General features: G+C 46.6%; 2 protein-coding genes across 4 annotated transcripts in view; one reads left to right on the top strand and one right to left on the bottom strand.

Moving 5' to 3' along the window:
- The window catches only part of LOC120711160 (non-lysosomal glucosylceramidase-like), a 36,337-nt gene extending 27,200 nt beyond the window's left edge, over positions 1-9,137 (top strand). Inside the window, exons 1-18 of one of the 3 annotated variants that reach the window (XM_039996604.1) lie at positions 3,761-3,942; positions 4,091-4,161; positions 4,446-4,562; positions 4,836-4,892; positions 5,022-5,092; positions 5,271-5,370; positions 5,461-5,531; positions 5,621-5,721; positions 5,837-5,940; positions 6,049-6,102; positions 6,191-6,246; positions 6,364-6,402; positions 6,496-6,643; positions 6,737-6,921; positions 7,010-7,080; positions 7,178-7,250; positions 7,329-7,390; positions 7,501-9,137. In XM_039996604.1, coding sequence (XP_039852538.1) covers positions 4,132-4,161; positions 4,446-4,562; positions 4,836-4,892; positions 5,022-5,092; positions 5,271-5,370; positions 5,461-5,531; positions 5,621-5,721; positions 5,837-5,940; positions 6,049-6,102; positions 6,191-6,246; positions 6,364-6,402; positions 6,496-6,643; positions 6,737-6,921; positions 7,010-7,080; positions 7,178-7,250; positions 7,329-7,390; positions 7,501-8,966 — 2,805 coding nt within the window. In that variant the 5' untranslated portion in view covers positions 3,761-3,942; positions 4,091-4,131 and the 3' untranslated portion in view covers positions 8,967-9,137. Of the gene's footprint in view, positions 1-3,760; positions 3,943-4,060; positions 4,162-4,445; positions 4,563-4,835; positions 4,893-5,021; positions 5,093-5,270; positions 5,371-5,460; positions 5,532-5,620; positions 5,722-5,836; positions 5,941-6,048; positions 6,103-6,190; positions 6,247-6,363; positions 6,403-6,495; positions 6,644-6,736; positions 6,922-7,009; positions 7,081-7,177; positions 7,251-7,328; positions 7,391-7,500 lie in introns of those variants that run through there. The other 2 variants (XM_039996605.1, XM_039996606.1) reach the window with 2 other exon arrangements.
- Positions 9,138-9,405: 268 nt separating this feature from the next.
- On the bottom strand, positions 9,406-14,711 carry LOC120711162 (far upstream element-binding protein 1-like). The gene is made up of 7 exons (XM_039996608.1): positions 14,388-14,711; positions 14,019-14,257; positions 13,661-13,846; positions 13,469-13,564; positions 13,323-13,394; positions 13,085-13,201; positions 9,406-10,797 (listed from the first exon to the last, which is right to left on the bottom strand). Exons 1-7 carry the CDS (start codon positions 14,614-14,616, stop codon positions 9,634-9,636), a joined length of 2,103 nt encoding a protein of 700 aa, XP_039852542.1. The 5' UTR covers positions 14,617-14,711; the 3' UTR covers positions 9,406-9,633.
- Between the last annotated feature and the right edge of the window lie 368 nt (positions 14,712-15,079).

Raw genomic sequence — 15,079 nt, 5'->3', positions numbered from 1 at the left:
TGGTATATATGAGAGTACATGACTTGGGGGGCAAGGCTCCCCGGGATACATATGGCAGTTTACGATAAGTATATATCTACAACTACCAAATATACTCTAACAATTTTGGTTAAATCTTAAAAAGGAGAATGTTTTGTGTATGATTCATCCATAATGAACTCTAACACTATGTTCGAGAAATGAATAAGATGATGAGACCATATGTTGTCCCTGTTGTGATGATATGATGCAACGCATAAGTTATATGCTCTTTGGTTACATTATGCAATTGAGAAGATACCTTAAGTAAAAAAAGAGAGTTCTCTTAGCTAAAAAAGTGTGCCCTGATGACAAGCTGATGTGAATGTTGGTGTGCAATGTTCCTTATGTCTGTCACTCTGTCTAGGTGGAACTCAGTTCATAGGCTACCTGTAAATGTACTCTCATCATATGGTAGGAATGTTGGACATGTGAGCAACATTAGGTTCCTGCTAGGCCAAGGAACTGATAAACCATCTCGAAAATGTGCTCGCCAACGAACTAGTGGTGGTGAAGAGGAGCCATCTCATCGTCAAGGTTAACCCCTAGGTAAGCCAAACACATGCATGATTATTCTACTATTGTTAATTGGATGTTCAGTCCAATTTGGATGTGCACGAAACATGCTGATCAACCAGACATATCTTTCAAACTAAAGTCATCGGATAATTAAGGATCGATCCAATCCAATCCAATCCAATCTGGTCCTCATCCACTACAAGTCTGGGACAATCTGCATCTTCAGCAGTCTCCACAAACTAAATAGGATTATGAATGAATCTTGAGAACACAAATTCAACAACCAATATCTATGGTCCATAAAACGAAAAGTGCTGGGCAAGCGCAGAAAAGTCATATGAAAGTAATGACATATGAAGGACAGTGCACAAGTATTGACTAAAGTTTAACGACAAAATCAAGTCATACACACCAAAAGCACATATAACATCAAAGGTTTCATACCAAACGGATTAACAATTCATCGACCAAGTATTGACTTACACCTCCCACAGAAGCCACAAAACAACTGCAGTATCAAACACCCACCAAAGAGCAACAGCGGCCATGCTACCACTAAAAGCATTCACATTACCAAGTTCATGCACCCACAGAATCATTGCCAAAATCTTCAGTGTCGACCCTCAGGGTAGTCACCCTCGAAGAATATCTTCCAAAGATTCTCTCTCTCAAGTTGGAAAGTGAGATGTTTTGCATTTCGTTAGTGGGGACAAGGTGGGCCAGCACTCGTGCGAGATAGCGAAAAGAATTGTCGTTTACTTGCTACTCTGGGGCTCAATGGTTCACGTGTAGGTGCATAAAAATAGTTAATGTGTAGCTGCATAAAAACTAAGAACACTTAATATAGCTAGCTGCATAAAAATTGTTCCGCATTCTGTTTACTGCAGCAAGACACATACGAATCTTCTTGTCGCTATCTTTCCTTCCGCTAGATCTGGGGTTTAGATTCTTCAGGGTCTTCAATTTTTCTGGGATTGGGGTACAAGATGAGATGCTTAGAGTTGAGCATCCATGTCAGCTTTAGGTTCATAGATTCTGAATTTTGAGGAACAACTCTTCTTCCTTCCGAAAGAACCAAACAAAATGGTAACTAAGTCACGTTTCATGAAAAAGTGCTTAAGGACCAAGCGGTAGCAAACAAATGATAAAAAAAACAAAATGACATGGTTAATCCACAAAAAATAATGGCACGGTCGACTTGCATATTATGCTCGACCAAGTGTGGTTTTCCAGGGCTGTCGAGGTAATGGAAACTAAGAGAAAGAGGATCAACCCGCCTCAAGCGCGACCGACGGTTTCCTTATGGGTAGAAGCCTGATTTGTTTCATGTTATTGTTCTTGTTATCTCTGTATTCATCTGAAATGTTCTTGTTTCAATATGTCATTTATTTTAGGGTTATTTCAATATGTCATTTATTTTAGGGTTATTTCAATATGTCATTGATCAAGTTACCATCCAGTGTTGACGAACCTAGAATTACAAATATTATAAACTAAAAGTTTACCCTACAATTTAAATTTTAAATATGAATTCAATATGTACAATGTTTAGTGAAGTCATTAATTGCACCTCATGATTACATGAGTAAATCAAGAGCTTTCATAGTTATGAGATAGATAGAGGAAGGAGATGACCTTAGGCATTTGTTTGGGGGAGATGTTGACTAGGAGAGAGAGGAGATGTGAATGAATTGAGAAACTGAAGGGGGCTGGCTCATATAAAAAGAGGAAGGCCAGGTTAAAAATATCTTAGCAGAACTTTGTTAAAAAAATCTTAGCAATAGCATCAGTTAGATTGCCAACACGGGGAATGCTGCGCTGGAAGCGCAGGCTGCTGCCTGCACTGGGGGCGAAGGCAGCTGCCGTTGAGATCGCGAAGATGGAGAATGCTTACCAGGCCGAACCTATGGTGATCACCGGGGATGGGCTTGGGCCCAATGTCGGAAGCTGGCTGCTTGTCTACTGTCCATTGGGCTGTGCTTTTGGATCCAAGTGGGTGCATTGCAATTTGCAACGAACAACATTCATTGCATGGCAACAACACATCGAGATCTGCGCGACAGCTGCTCTTGAATACTGGTACTTGTGAATCGTGTGAGCATCCATCCTTGTGTTGTACATATACTAATTGGGTCAGACTTAACAACAAACAAACATCAAGTACACACCCCGAAGAGAAATCCAAGATCTCAGTTAGCAGCCACAAATATAATTGAAAGTACCACAGTCCTTCGTGGTTGGTGCACACATCCCGATTCTCAAAATTGTTGGGATGATCAGTAATGACTAGCCATGCATCTGGGTCATATCTCCATGGACAGTGTATGGTCTAGGAATGGAAGAGAGACGATGTTCAGTTTGGGCGCACCCAGTTTCAGAACGCAGTTCCCCGTTCCTGTAACCGTCGTCCTCGATGTTAAAAAACCCATGAGCTTCTTCTTCTTCTAGACGGCACGTCGACGTCTATCACGCATGCAGCAATTCCTTGAGGGAGCAAACAACTCGCCCGCAGGTATCCGTGCGTTTTTCTCCGGCTGCCTACGACTTTCTGGAAGACTGACCAGCAGCAACATGAAACATGCATGTGACCAAGACTTCATGCCCGGCTGCTTAAAAAAGTCTAAAATTGTTGTTGCCCATTGTTGCGAAACATGTGCAGAGGTCATGGATAAATATCCAGGTAAGCTAGTAGAGTCTAAAATATCGTTGGTCATGGAAAAACATCCAGATAAGTTAGAACTGATTTCAACTCTTGGAGAGACGAAAAAAAAATGCACAGCCCTACTGGTACTATTCTTCAGTTTCAGAAAGCTGTTTTGGTGATATTCTGATATCTGAGTCTGACGATTCAAAAAGGATGGACGCTTGGCTTCTACGGTTATCTTTCTCTCAAGACACTCTTTATTCCAACTGTCTGCCTCTGATAAAAATGCTTCCTGCTCTTGGTTTCAGAACACTGTTATCCTGATTCTGAATTCCTGACATTATTTCCTGATGAGCTATGTGGATGCATCCACTTGGCCTCTCCTTGATCAGTGCCATCCTGGAAAAACAAATTCCCTTAGCTGCAGGCCACCGCCCACAGTAGTTGACTGGTTTTCACGTGTCAGCCGGCTAAATATCCTTAATCGCTGAAGAGGGCAAAAGGACATCGTCAATATACAGGACATTACTAAACTACCCCTGCCGTCTGACCTCCTTGCTTACTAGTTCGTGCCTGCTTCTCCATTCGCCAGAAGGAGCCAGACCTGAAAAATAAAATAAAAAAACCGATGCCAGCAAGAACCCTCGTGGAGTCCATTGCTTTTACCTGATGGGAGTCTTATAAAAGGCAGAGCAGAGCTTCTTTCTGAAAGAGCGCGGCGATCCAAGATTTTGTGGTAGGCTGGCACCATTCGGGTTCAGGTGTCGCTCTTCTTCCTCCTCTGTCGTTTTCAGATGATTTCTGCTTTTTTTGCTGTTTCTTGGCATTATTCAGGTGATACTTGTGTACTGTGTTCTGTGATTCCTTTGCATTATTCAGGTTCTTGTGCTTTTGATTGTCTGTCTACAGAGCCCTGACTGCTGTTCAGCTTCAACCCAGCCAGAACCGACATGGGGAGTGCAGAGTTGGCGCAAGCCAAGGTACCTTCTGAATCAGTACTCTGTTCTAGGATGTTTCAAAAAAAAAAGTACTCTGCTCTAGGAACGTTTGTTCAGAAGCGCCATCTCTTCTTCCCTTTATTCCTATGGACCCATCCCTTTTTGTTCTTGGACTTTTTTGTCAATCAATTGGCTTTTGAACTTCTTATTTAGAACATAACTGACCAGAGATGTTCCTCTGATGATCTGTAAGGATATTATTCATTGTTCCAGCCATTTCTGTCTTCAGCAAGCACACTACTCTCACATGATTATTCCTACTTTAGGTGCTCTCGCACATCGATTGTTCGCGACCTGCATCGAGGACTTGGCAAAGGAGATTCGACGATGAAGGCAAGAAGGTTGCGATGTTTAGCATGACCATGAATGATATGATGGCACTTGTAAGTTGTACTACCGTTTGGCTTTCTGTTTTAGATGGTGCCAATGGAAGTAGTTAAATTGGTGCTTTTCTAGTTCCCTAAGAAAATGCCAAACATAGGGCCGTCATCTCCCATAATTCTGTTGACCTGGACGGCAAATGTACTTCTCATACTAGAATGCCTCTGATTAATTTGGCTTAGTCGTATCAGCACTCAACACTGATCATGTTTAGCAATAACTGTACATACTCCTTATCTAGGTTAACACTGACTATTTTTATGGTGGCATTGTAGGTTCCCATGATTGTCAAAATATTGAAATTGCAAGTTGAAGAAAGTGCAAAAGGACGAGTAAGCTACTCTTTTATCAACAAACTTTATGATAGTGTTTTTTTTCTTTTCTGAGACCAACTTTTTTTTCATTGGATTTCAATTGTTGGACATCACTAATCTTCAAAACTTTTTATCACTTTCCTAAAGGCTACAGTTTATGATCCACTGAGAAAATGGATGGATAACTGCTACCGTGGTGTACCCCTCGGTGGGCTAGGGTCAGTTTTCTCAGCCTTTTATGTATAAATCCTAGAGAAGCTAAATTTAGTGTTGGTATAGGAACAAGTTCAGCTGTTCTCATATATATTACCTTAAATTTGCCGTGGTGAGAAGTAGTACAAAAATTTGTCTATAGCTGATGACAGACAGTTTGTTCAAATTACTTCCATTTATCAGTGCAGGAAGCATAGGGAGAAGCTACAGAGGGTACTTTCAGCAATTTCAGATATTCCCTGTCATAACTGAAGAGAAACCTATCCTAGCAAATCAATTTTCAGTAATCATTCTACAACTCCATTCATGGTTTGCAATACCTAGTTGCACTTCACTGTAAACAACTTCTGATAGCTACTATTTTCTTACCTAGGCATTTGTTTCACGCCCGAATGGGAAGAAGTACTCCACGGTGTTGTCTGCACCGACTGCAGGTCTCCTGAAGTGAGCACTGCAATCCTAACACGTCTATTTGTATGCATCCGAACAGGCAAGACACCATGGTTAAGCAGTGTGCAAATTTAATTTTACAGGGGTGTCGGTAAAGCTGGTATTGGATCTTGGGACTGGAAGCTGAAGGAGGACAAATGCACTTACCACGCCCTGTTTCCAAGATCATGGACAGTATATGATGGTAAATTGATGACTGCTTCAGTTTCAGATCAAAAATTTTAACTAGGAGTGATAGTTTTTCTGTAGCTACACAAATCATGTCAATTAGATGATGATATTTGAAAATTCCAATGAAGGTGAGCCTGACCCAGAGATCAAGATCACCTGCCGTCAGATATCACCCTTCATCCCTCACAACTACAAAGAGAGCAGCTTCCCGGCTGCCGTTTTCACGTTTACGGTACAATTTGTTTTCTTCTCGTTTTGTCTTTGCTGAAGATGCAATGACGCGAATTGAGCTGCAATTTTTTTACTAGTATGTATCAGCCTGCTGACGCCTGCATTTCAGGTACACAACTCTGGGAGCACACCTGCAGATGTGACGCTGCTATTCACCTGGGCTGTAAGTGCAGACCAACACCTTGCTTATTCTTTCAGCAGAAAGGGATCAGATCTTCGATGACCTGACCTTTGATCCATTCGTCTTGTAGAACTCGGTCGGTGGGAAATCGGAACTGACCGGGAATCATAGCAACTCAAAAATGAAGTAATGGACATGGCGTTGTGTTTATTAACATCTCCAGCTGATGCAATGCAGCAGAAACCAGGAATCATTCACATTGCCTTCTTACATGTTGCAACTGCGTTCTTGCCTGTTTTGCAGAGATCGGGACGGCGTCAGTGGCGTTCTCCTCCATCACAGGTGTGTTTGATCATCCACGGCCCCTTTTGATCCCCCTCTTGCGCTTCCTTCTGTAAATGCCGGTGCTGAGAGATGACACTGACGCCAATGCAGGACGGCGGATGGGCATCCTCCGGTGACGTTCGCGATCGCATCCCAGGAGACGGACGACGTCCGTGTCAGCGTCTGCCCGTCCTTCATGATGGGAGCGTCCAGCTCCGGCCAGTTCACGGCGACGGACATGTGGAACGAGATCAAGAAGGTACAAACATTCCCATCCATCCATGCCTGAACTCTGAATTGTTGTCCTCTGAATCTCTGACGCTCCACGCGCCGGACATGTTTGCTGCAACAGCACGGCTCGTTCGGCCACGCCGGCGCCTGCAACGCGTCGACGGCGGCGTCAAAGCCCGGGTCCTCCGTCGGGGCGGCGGTGGCGGCGTCGACGGCCGTGCCGGCGGGGGCGACACGGGTGGTGTCCTTCTCGCTGGCCTGGGCGTGCCCCGATGTCAAGTTCGCCGCCGGGACAACGTACCACAGGTGAGGCGCGCCGCGTCCTGCTGATCCTGAAGTGACCGGTGGCTTGTCAGTGATCGCTGACATTGTGTGGTGTTTCCCGGTGAGGCAGGAGGTACACCAAGTTCTACGGCGTTGATGCCGACGCAGCTGCAGAGCAACTGGCTCGTGATGCTCTTCTTGGTGAGCTTCCCGAGTGACCGAACCTTCGTGCAGAAAGAGAGATGATCAAAAGAATTTCATTTTGTTTGACGCGTGTTTGAATTCACTGCATGACTAGAGCATATGAACTGGGAGTCCCAGATCGAGGAGTGGCAGAGGCCCATCCTGTACGACGAAAGGCTGCCTGAATGGTGAGAATTCAGTCAGATTAATTTCCTGACAAAACTGACAACGCAGCATCGACTGAACAAGTGAACATTTGGTTTCAGGTATCCAGTTGCGCTGTTCAACGAGCTCTACTACCTCAATGCTGGAGGCACCATCTGGACAGGTAACAGCTTGCTAATGATCAAGCAAATCATCTGTCTTTGAATTGAACACACAAAATTCCAACAAAAAAGGATCATCAATTGACGACTGACAAAGAAATGTATGCGACAGACGGGCAGCCTCCAAAGAACGCAGCCGGCTTTGCTTCATCCAGCCCGTTCTTGCTCGACGCGCCCACGGGTGGCGGCAGCGCGGTAGACGGCATCGTGAGCGCCGTGGCGTCGGCGACGGAGCGCTCCCACGCGGCGGCGTTCGGACCGGCGCTGCTGCGCGGCGGCGGCGAGAACGTGGGGCAGTTCCTGTACATGGAAGGGATGGAGTACAACATGTACAACACCTACGACGTCCACTTCTACTCCTCGTTCGCGCTGCTCGCCCTCTTCCCGGAGCTGGAGCTCAGCCTGCAGCGCGACTTCGCCCGGGCCGTCCTCCTCCACGACCCGCGCCTCCGCAGCACCATCGACGGCAAGACGGCGCGGCGCAAGGTGCTCGGCGCGGTGCCGCACGACGTCGGGCTGAACGACCCGTGGGTGGAGCTGAACGCGTACATGCTCCACGACGCGGCGCGGTGGAAGGACCTCAACCCCAAGTTCGTGCTCCAGGTGTACCGCGACGCCGTGGCCACGGGCGACGCGGCGTTCGCGGCGGCGGCGTGGCCGGCGGTGTACGCGGCCATGGCGTACATGGACCAGTTCGACCGGGACCGGGACGGCATGATCGAGAACGAGGGCATCCCGGACCAGACGTACGACATCTGGTCGGTCTCCGGCGTCAGCGCCTACACGGGCGGGCTCTGGGTCGCCGCGCTGCAGGCCGCCGCCGCCATGGCGCGCATCGTCGGCGACCGCGCCGCCGAGGCCTACTTCCGCGAGCGGCACGGCAGGGCGAGGCGCGTGTACGACGGCGAGCTCTGGAACGGGGCCTACTTCAACTACGACAACAGCGGCGGCGCGACGAGCTCGTCGATCATGGCGGACCAGCTCGCCGGGCAGTGGTACGCGCGGGCGTGCGGGCTGGAGCCGGTGGTGGAGGAGGGCAAGGCCCGGAGCGCGCTGGCGACGGTGCTGGACTACAACGTGATGCGGGTGAGGGGCGGCGCCGTCGGGGCGGTGAACGGGATGCGGCCGGACGGCAGCGTGGACGCGTCGTCGACGCAGTCCAAGGAGGTGTGGCCCGGGGTGACGTACGCCGTGGCGGCGGCCATGGTGCACGAGGGCATGCCGGAGGCCGCGTTCCGGACGGCCAAGGGCGCCCACGACGCCGCCTGGTCCAAGGACGGCTTCGGGTACGCGTTCCAGACGCCGGAGGCGTGGACGGAGGACGGCGGCTACCGGTCGCTGCACTACATGCGCCCACTCAGCATCTGGGCGATGCAGTGGGCGCTGTCGCCGCCCAAGCTCCACAAGGACCTCAGGGTGGCGGCGGCCTCCGAGGAGTCGCCGGCAGACGCCGCCCTGGGGCAGGCGCAGTTCGAGAAGTTGGCGAGCATGCTGAGGCTGCCGGAGGAGCCGCAGCAGCCAAAGGGATACCTATGGGCCATCTACAACGTCATTAGGCAAATGGCGTCCCCAGCATAAGAATGTCCCGTGGCAGCATAAGAATGTATTTGTTTCATATTGAGGGAGCTTTAACTTTTAAGCTTTCCAAGCACTTTCATCTGAAAGGAAATGTATTTGTTTCATATTGAGGGAGCTTTAACTTTTAAGCTTTCCAAGCACTTTCATCTGAAAGGAAATGTATTTGTTTCATATTGAGGGAGCTTTAACTTTTAAGCTTTCCAAGCACTTTCATCTGAAAGGAATGTTTCTACAGTGTCCATTCTACACTATAGGGAAGTACAAAAGTTTTAGAAGCTCAAGCGCAGAAACATTAAATTACTGCCAACTCCCAAGAGCACCCTTATCTTGCCACGAACAAACACAAGGCAAAACACACACCAATCTTTCCAGGAACGACAGTGCAGAACCAAGCAAAACATTAGTTAGAGACTAAGGATCAAGAAATAACTCGACAAGCTATGAAATAATAAAACAAAGGTTCTCTTCAAACTGAATAGGATGTTTAATGTCACCTTAACAAGACTACTAGGTGCTACAGCGATGCAAGTATTACAACTTGGAGGGTTACAATCTCATTCCGATAACAAAAGTCCACTACCCATTGCATCCCCACAAACATCCAAAAGATCCAAACATTGGAATAGGTATCCAACAAGATCTGCTGTCAGTAAAGGTTTAGAGAGGTTCATGCTGTCCACTGCCCACCAGCATACCCAGCAGCAGGCTGGGGTGACACCCCCTTTGCTGGAGCAGGCTGTGGATTTGCAGCTGGTGCGGCGTATCCGCTTTGAGCTGGTGCTGCTGCAGACTGATCATAACTTGGAGGGTTTGTACCTGGTTGGGTGTATCCTGCCTGGCCATATGCTGCAGGCTGGCCAGCTGCTGGCGCAGAAGCATAACCAGGCTGACCAGCTGCCGGAGCAGGAGCAGGAGGTCCATATCCTGGCTGTGAGTAGGCACCTCCATAGCTGGGATCTGCTGGAGCTCCCTGGTAGCCATAGTTCGCATTGGCTTGAGCTGCTTGATCACCATATGCTGGTTGGGTTTGCGGGTACTGTGCATAGCCACCTTGCTGTGTGCCTTGCTGAGGATAGCCTGGTGCTGCTGGTGCATTCTGGCCATATGGAGCTGGTGCTTGCCCACTCTGCTGTGGGTAGCCCTGTTGAGCATACCCACCATCAGGTGCAGTAGCAGTGCCATATGTTTGGCCATAAGCAGAAGGTTGCTGGGAGGGTGGCCCATAAGATGCAGGCGGTGGTGCCTGGTAGGAGCCATCTGCAGCCAGAGGACCTCTGGGCACCCATTGTCCCGGTCCACTGTATGGAGGCCTACCATAAGGATCTGCCTGTTGAGGATAGCCTTGCTGGGGGGCCATTGGTGGCTGTCCATAGTACTGGTTTGGAGGCGGAGCATTGTATCTAGGATCACCATACCCATGGCCATAGTTCTGTTGAGGCGCATGTTGCGGATACGGAGGTTGTCCATAGCCAGGAGCCTGAGATTGCCCATAACTGTTGTAGTTCCCTGGTCCAGGAGGGTAGCTTGGTGGCTGGCTATCATATGGTTGAGAACCCTGCTTGTAGTAGTCAGAACCACCACCCTGATAGGAAGGATGGGGCGGAGGGCCCTGCCTTTGGTCCCAGCCCATGCCGCCTCTTGGTGGTCCCTGCTGTGGGTAACCACCGTAGGGTGGGTTGTAGTTTTGAGGTGGAGGCATACCTCTTGGTGGGTACCCATAGCCAGGCTGACTTTGAGAACGTGGCCCCCACTGCGAAGCTGCACCAGGACCCTGAGGGCGGTAGCCCTGCTGACTATATCCACCAGATTGGTTTGCATGCTTTGAGAAATTCTGTAAAATAAAGCCTGTTAGAAACCAGAAAAAAAAACTAGATAATAAATAGTGGCAAATACACCTATCAAAAAAGCAAAAGGCAATTATAGGATATATTATTAAGGGGCAACCAGACAGAGTTCACATTGCTTAAGAATAAGCATGAGAAAATACACCTGCATATTTGGCCATGTACCATACTTAAGACAGTCCAACACTGATCATTAAATCATTCAAGAAAATTGTTCAAGAACAGAATTCCATCAATACAACTCAAAATTTCCACAAACTTGTGAAGAACATGATGTATGTGACACCATTATTATAATACAAATATCAACAAGATCTTGGTTACCATAATTGAAAGCAGCAACAAGAAATGTGGATAAAAAAGAAGAGTAGCTCAGTGTGCATCTCATAAACATACAAGCAGCTTCAATCCAAAACACATAAATATTTTGATATTAAATACACTGCAGCACACATTATCCAATAACAACTGTGAAAAATATTGAGCTTACAATAGTGCTAAGTAACCCGGATTTCATTATAGTTACTTCAACATTCTACATCAGAGTGCTATACCAAAGTAGAAATGATGTGCAAATTCTTTGTTCAGCTATAGCATATGGAAGTCGTGTTTTGCAGACAACATACAGTCGCAAACGATTCAGTTTAGCAAACCTAGACATGTTGATGCAGTAGCCTTGTCATGGCAATGATACACCTGTTGCAGTCTTCAAATACCATACTGTTTCTGTTTCCTTTTGGCAATAGGCAGCCTTACCAGTTACCAACTACATAAACCATGCAAGGGTAAGGGATAATGGAAAATATCCCTCTGCAGTGCATGTATAGGATGAAGAACGATGACCCCCACGAGGAAAGCTAGCTGTATCTGCATTAGGATACCCAACCAACTCCAAATTGCACCTTCAATAAAGACAATCCATAGAAACTGGAAGCGAATGAATCTGATTTGTCAGTTGTGACTGCTTATGTAGGAAACATAATCAGATCGTATCTAGTAATTAGCAAAATGCTAATTGGACAAACCGCTGGTATGGTAACACAGCACTTGAAAAGCTGAAGTCATGGATCTTGTGTTCCACCTTATTTCAATTAAGCATGCTCATGTTTGTTATTAAGTCTAACAGATAAAAGTACTCATAATGTATTTACTGCTAACAGTCAAGCTTGTGGGATAAAGAATGCTAAAAGTTTCATCCAAATCTCCCAAACAAACCACTTGCTATGTACGTCAACAGTCCATCCCATCTCTGAATTGTTTGGTAATGATTATTTTGACTATTTTATAATTTATATTCTTTATAGTCGAGTGGACAAGTATCGAAGCATGCATAGTGCTGTAAAACGGGAAGACAAAATAAAGCAACAAAAATCATAGTACTCGTGCTAAGGATAGGGATTTAGACGAGTGAGAGGAAGTGAAACATTCATGGAGGTATTGAACTTGATGAAGTTTAGAAACCTAAGAGAAATATTCCTAAAAAAGCATTGTGGATGAGTAGAAATTATTGATTTCCTCAGTCCTCACAAAGTAATGGTGTCTCATCTTTCATCAGAAGATGGAAAAGAGAACACAAACAGACCACTGATTAAGAAGAACTTACCTTTCAGCCAACTAGGCCCTGCAATATATCAAGATTGGTACTTCATACAAGGGCCATTGTAGAAGAGAGGTTAGTTTTATAACAACACTTGATTAATAAAAAAACAAAGGCCCAGCACTCCCCAACACAAGAAAATGGCAATCTATTTACAATATTAATAACAAAATAGTGAAACCAAGCAGTGTTTATCTTTATAACAAAAATATCAGTATACTTGGGACATCTATACAAGCTAAAAAGCTTATCGAGGACTGATCAAACCAATGAAAGAAAATCTCAAGTTTGACTCCAAAATATCAGAAGTAACCGTGCAATGATACAGCAGGCATCTCATGGGCATGGCATCCAAAGTTCAGAGAAGTTATATCAATCAGCCAATCAATATAATAGTACAGTATGCAGTGTTCTCAACAGTAATGTCATGAATTTGCCAAGGTAACAGAAATACCAGGAAGAGAAAATTGAACTGTGTCTAGCATAACGTGAGTAACCATATCATGAATAAATCAATCATGAAGCAAAATCACATCATCAGCTAGCATCAGAGTTAAATCACAGAGTGGGTGAACAAACAAAAGCATAAATAAATTCAAGCTTCTAGGCTTCTAGCAACACTCAACAATGAAAGCACGTATCGACCACAAACAGAAAACAAAGTAAGATCACATCACCTGATTCATAGCTTGCTTGATCAAATCCTTTGCAACTTCAATCTGTTTCTTATTCCCAGTTACACGTACAGTTCTTTCAGTCAATGTAACACCCTCTGGAGGATGTTGGGGTATCAACTACAAAAAAAAAAATCAAAGTTTTCATTGACTTAGACCACATTCAAAGTTTTCATCAGCTTAGACCACTCAATATATGGGCGGTGAAAGTATAAGCATGCCAACATAACCACATATCCACCTGAATACGAGCACCAGATCTTGTTTGCAGGCCTTTAATTGTCTCGCCACCTTTTCCAATAATCAGGCCAACCTATAGCATACATGTAATTGTTGAGCATATAAAATGGCACACTATTAACTACATCGTCAAAGCTAAAAAATGACCTTGTTATCAGGAACTGTCATCTCAAACTGCTCAGATCCAGACTGCCCACTTCCAAAGCCTCTAGCTATTAAAGCAGGGGAACCGCCAGCCTCGGCCTGGAATAGAGTGATGGAATTGTTAGGATTTGCACTGGTGGATTCACAGGTCAAAAACAACTAGAACGAGAATTAATGAATGCACATATTTAGTACCTCAGCTATAACACTCTTAATAAGCTGCTCGGCTTTATCAACACTTGCAAGGGTTCCAACTAGTTCAACCGACCGGGTCAGAGCATTCGAATCAGCATCGACGTCCTTGGTGATTTGGATCTTTGCACCCGAGCTCGTTTGCAAGTTCCTGATTGTTTCGCCAGCTTTTCCAATCAGTACACCAACCTGCATTAATTCCCATAATCAGCATGCACCGAACAACACATCAAAATTAGTTGAGCCTAATGCTCTTGTCCGTGTTTGCCATTTCATCCGTTCCTCCTAGGCCTAGCTAGTATCATGTATCATCAGCTAAAGCAGAGTCTCAACAGTAAATCAGTTCAGCAGATGAATATACCTTGCTATTGGGCACTTCGATTTTACGGGATATCTCCTGCGAGGCAGTTGCTGCATCACCTTCTTGCTGTGGAGCTCCAGCTGCTGCTTCCGGTGTGGGCTCGAGTGGCAGAACCTCAGAGGCCGCGACCGTGCCATTGTCACCATCTGCCACCCCCTCGGTAGGGGCAACCTTGCCGTCCTCCGCAGCTGCGGGCTCCTCGACATTCACAGAGGACCCATCGTTCTGCTGCTCAGTTCCTGATCCCAAACGAGAAAGCGAGCGAATCGACCGGATTAGCTGAAAGCTTCCACGAGAAGCAGCAGTGCCTCCGCCAAGGGATTAAACAGATTCGGAGAGAGATTGACGAGGGGGGCGTGAGAGATCCACCTGCGGAGGCGTCGGTCTCGCCGTCCACGCGGGGTCGCTTGGCGTCCTCGCCGTCGCCGTTCGCCTCCGCGTCGGCGCCGACCTCCTCAAGCTTCCTCTTGTGATCGACTTCGCCCACCGCGGCCTCATCCTGCGCCGCGGCGGCGGCCGAGTCGGCTGCCGCCTGATGCTCCTCGGGGGCTACTACCTCTGGCGGCGCGGTCAGCGGCGCGGCCTCGGGGTCCGCCATGGGGGAGCGAAGGGATTAGGGTTTGAGGGTTTTCGCCGCCTCCGATTTTTTTTTTCTTTTTAGATAGACGGGTCTGGGGACGAGATGGGTCCGTGGCCGTTCTTGCCCGCTTATATACAGGGGGAAAGGGCGTTTCTTGCTGCAGCTAGTACGTATCATGTGTCGAAAGGCGTATTCTCCAGTCTGCAGGTGAAAGTAAAAAAAATATATTTTTATGGCACACCATATTGGAATACTTGGTGTACAGCTAGACATAGTTAATAAATAACTATACGTTCATGCATGCGAATTTCCAAGCCTCGGACAAGGAATAAAACCGCATACACCACTTCTTTTTTAAAAGGAATTTTCATTCCATTAAGATAGGGAACTAATTGAATCGTTGAGCACCCGATCCTCCCTCAAACCCATGGCGTGCCCTTCCAGGAAAGAGTATCTATCGTTGCGACTTGAACACCTACAA

The sequence above is a fragment of the Panicum virgatum genome, chromosome 6K (genome assembly GCF_016808335.1).
Source record: "Panicum virgatum strain AP13 chromosome 6K, P.virgatum_v5, whole genome shotgun sequence".
Lineage (NCBI taxonomy): Eukaryota > Viridiplantae > Streptophyta > Magnoliopsida > Poales > Poaceae > Panicum > Panicum virgatum.
Note: the sequence above shows the minus strand (reverse complement) of the source record. Positions and strands in the feature narration are given on the sequence as shown.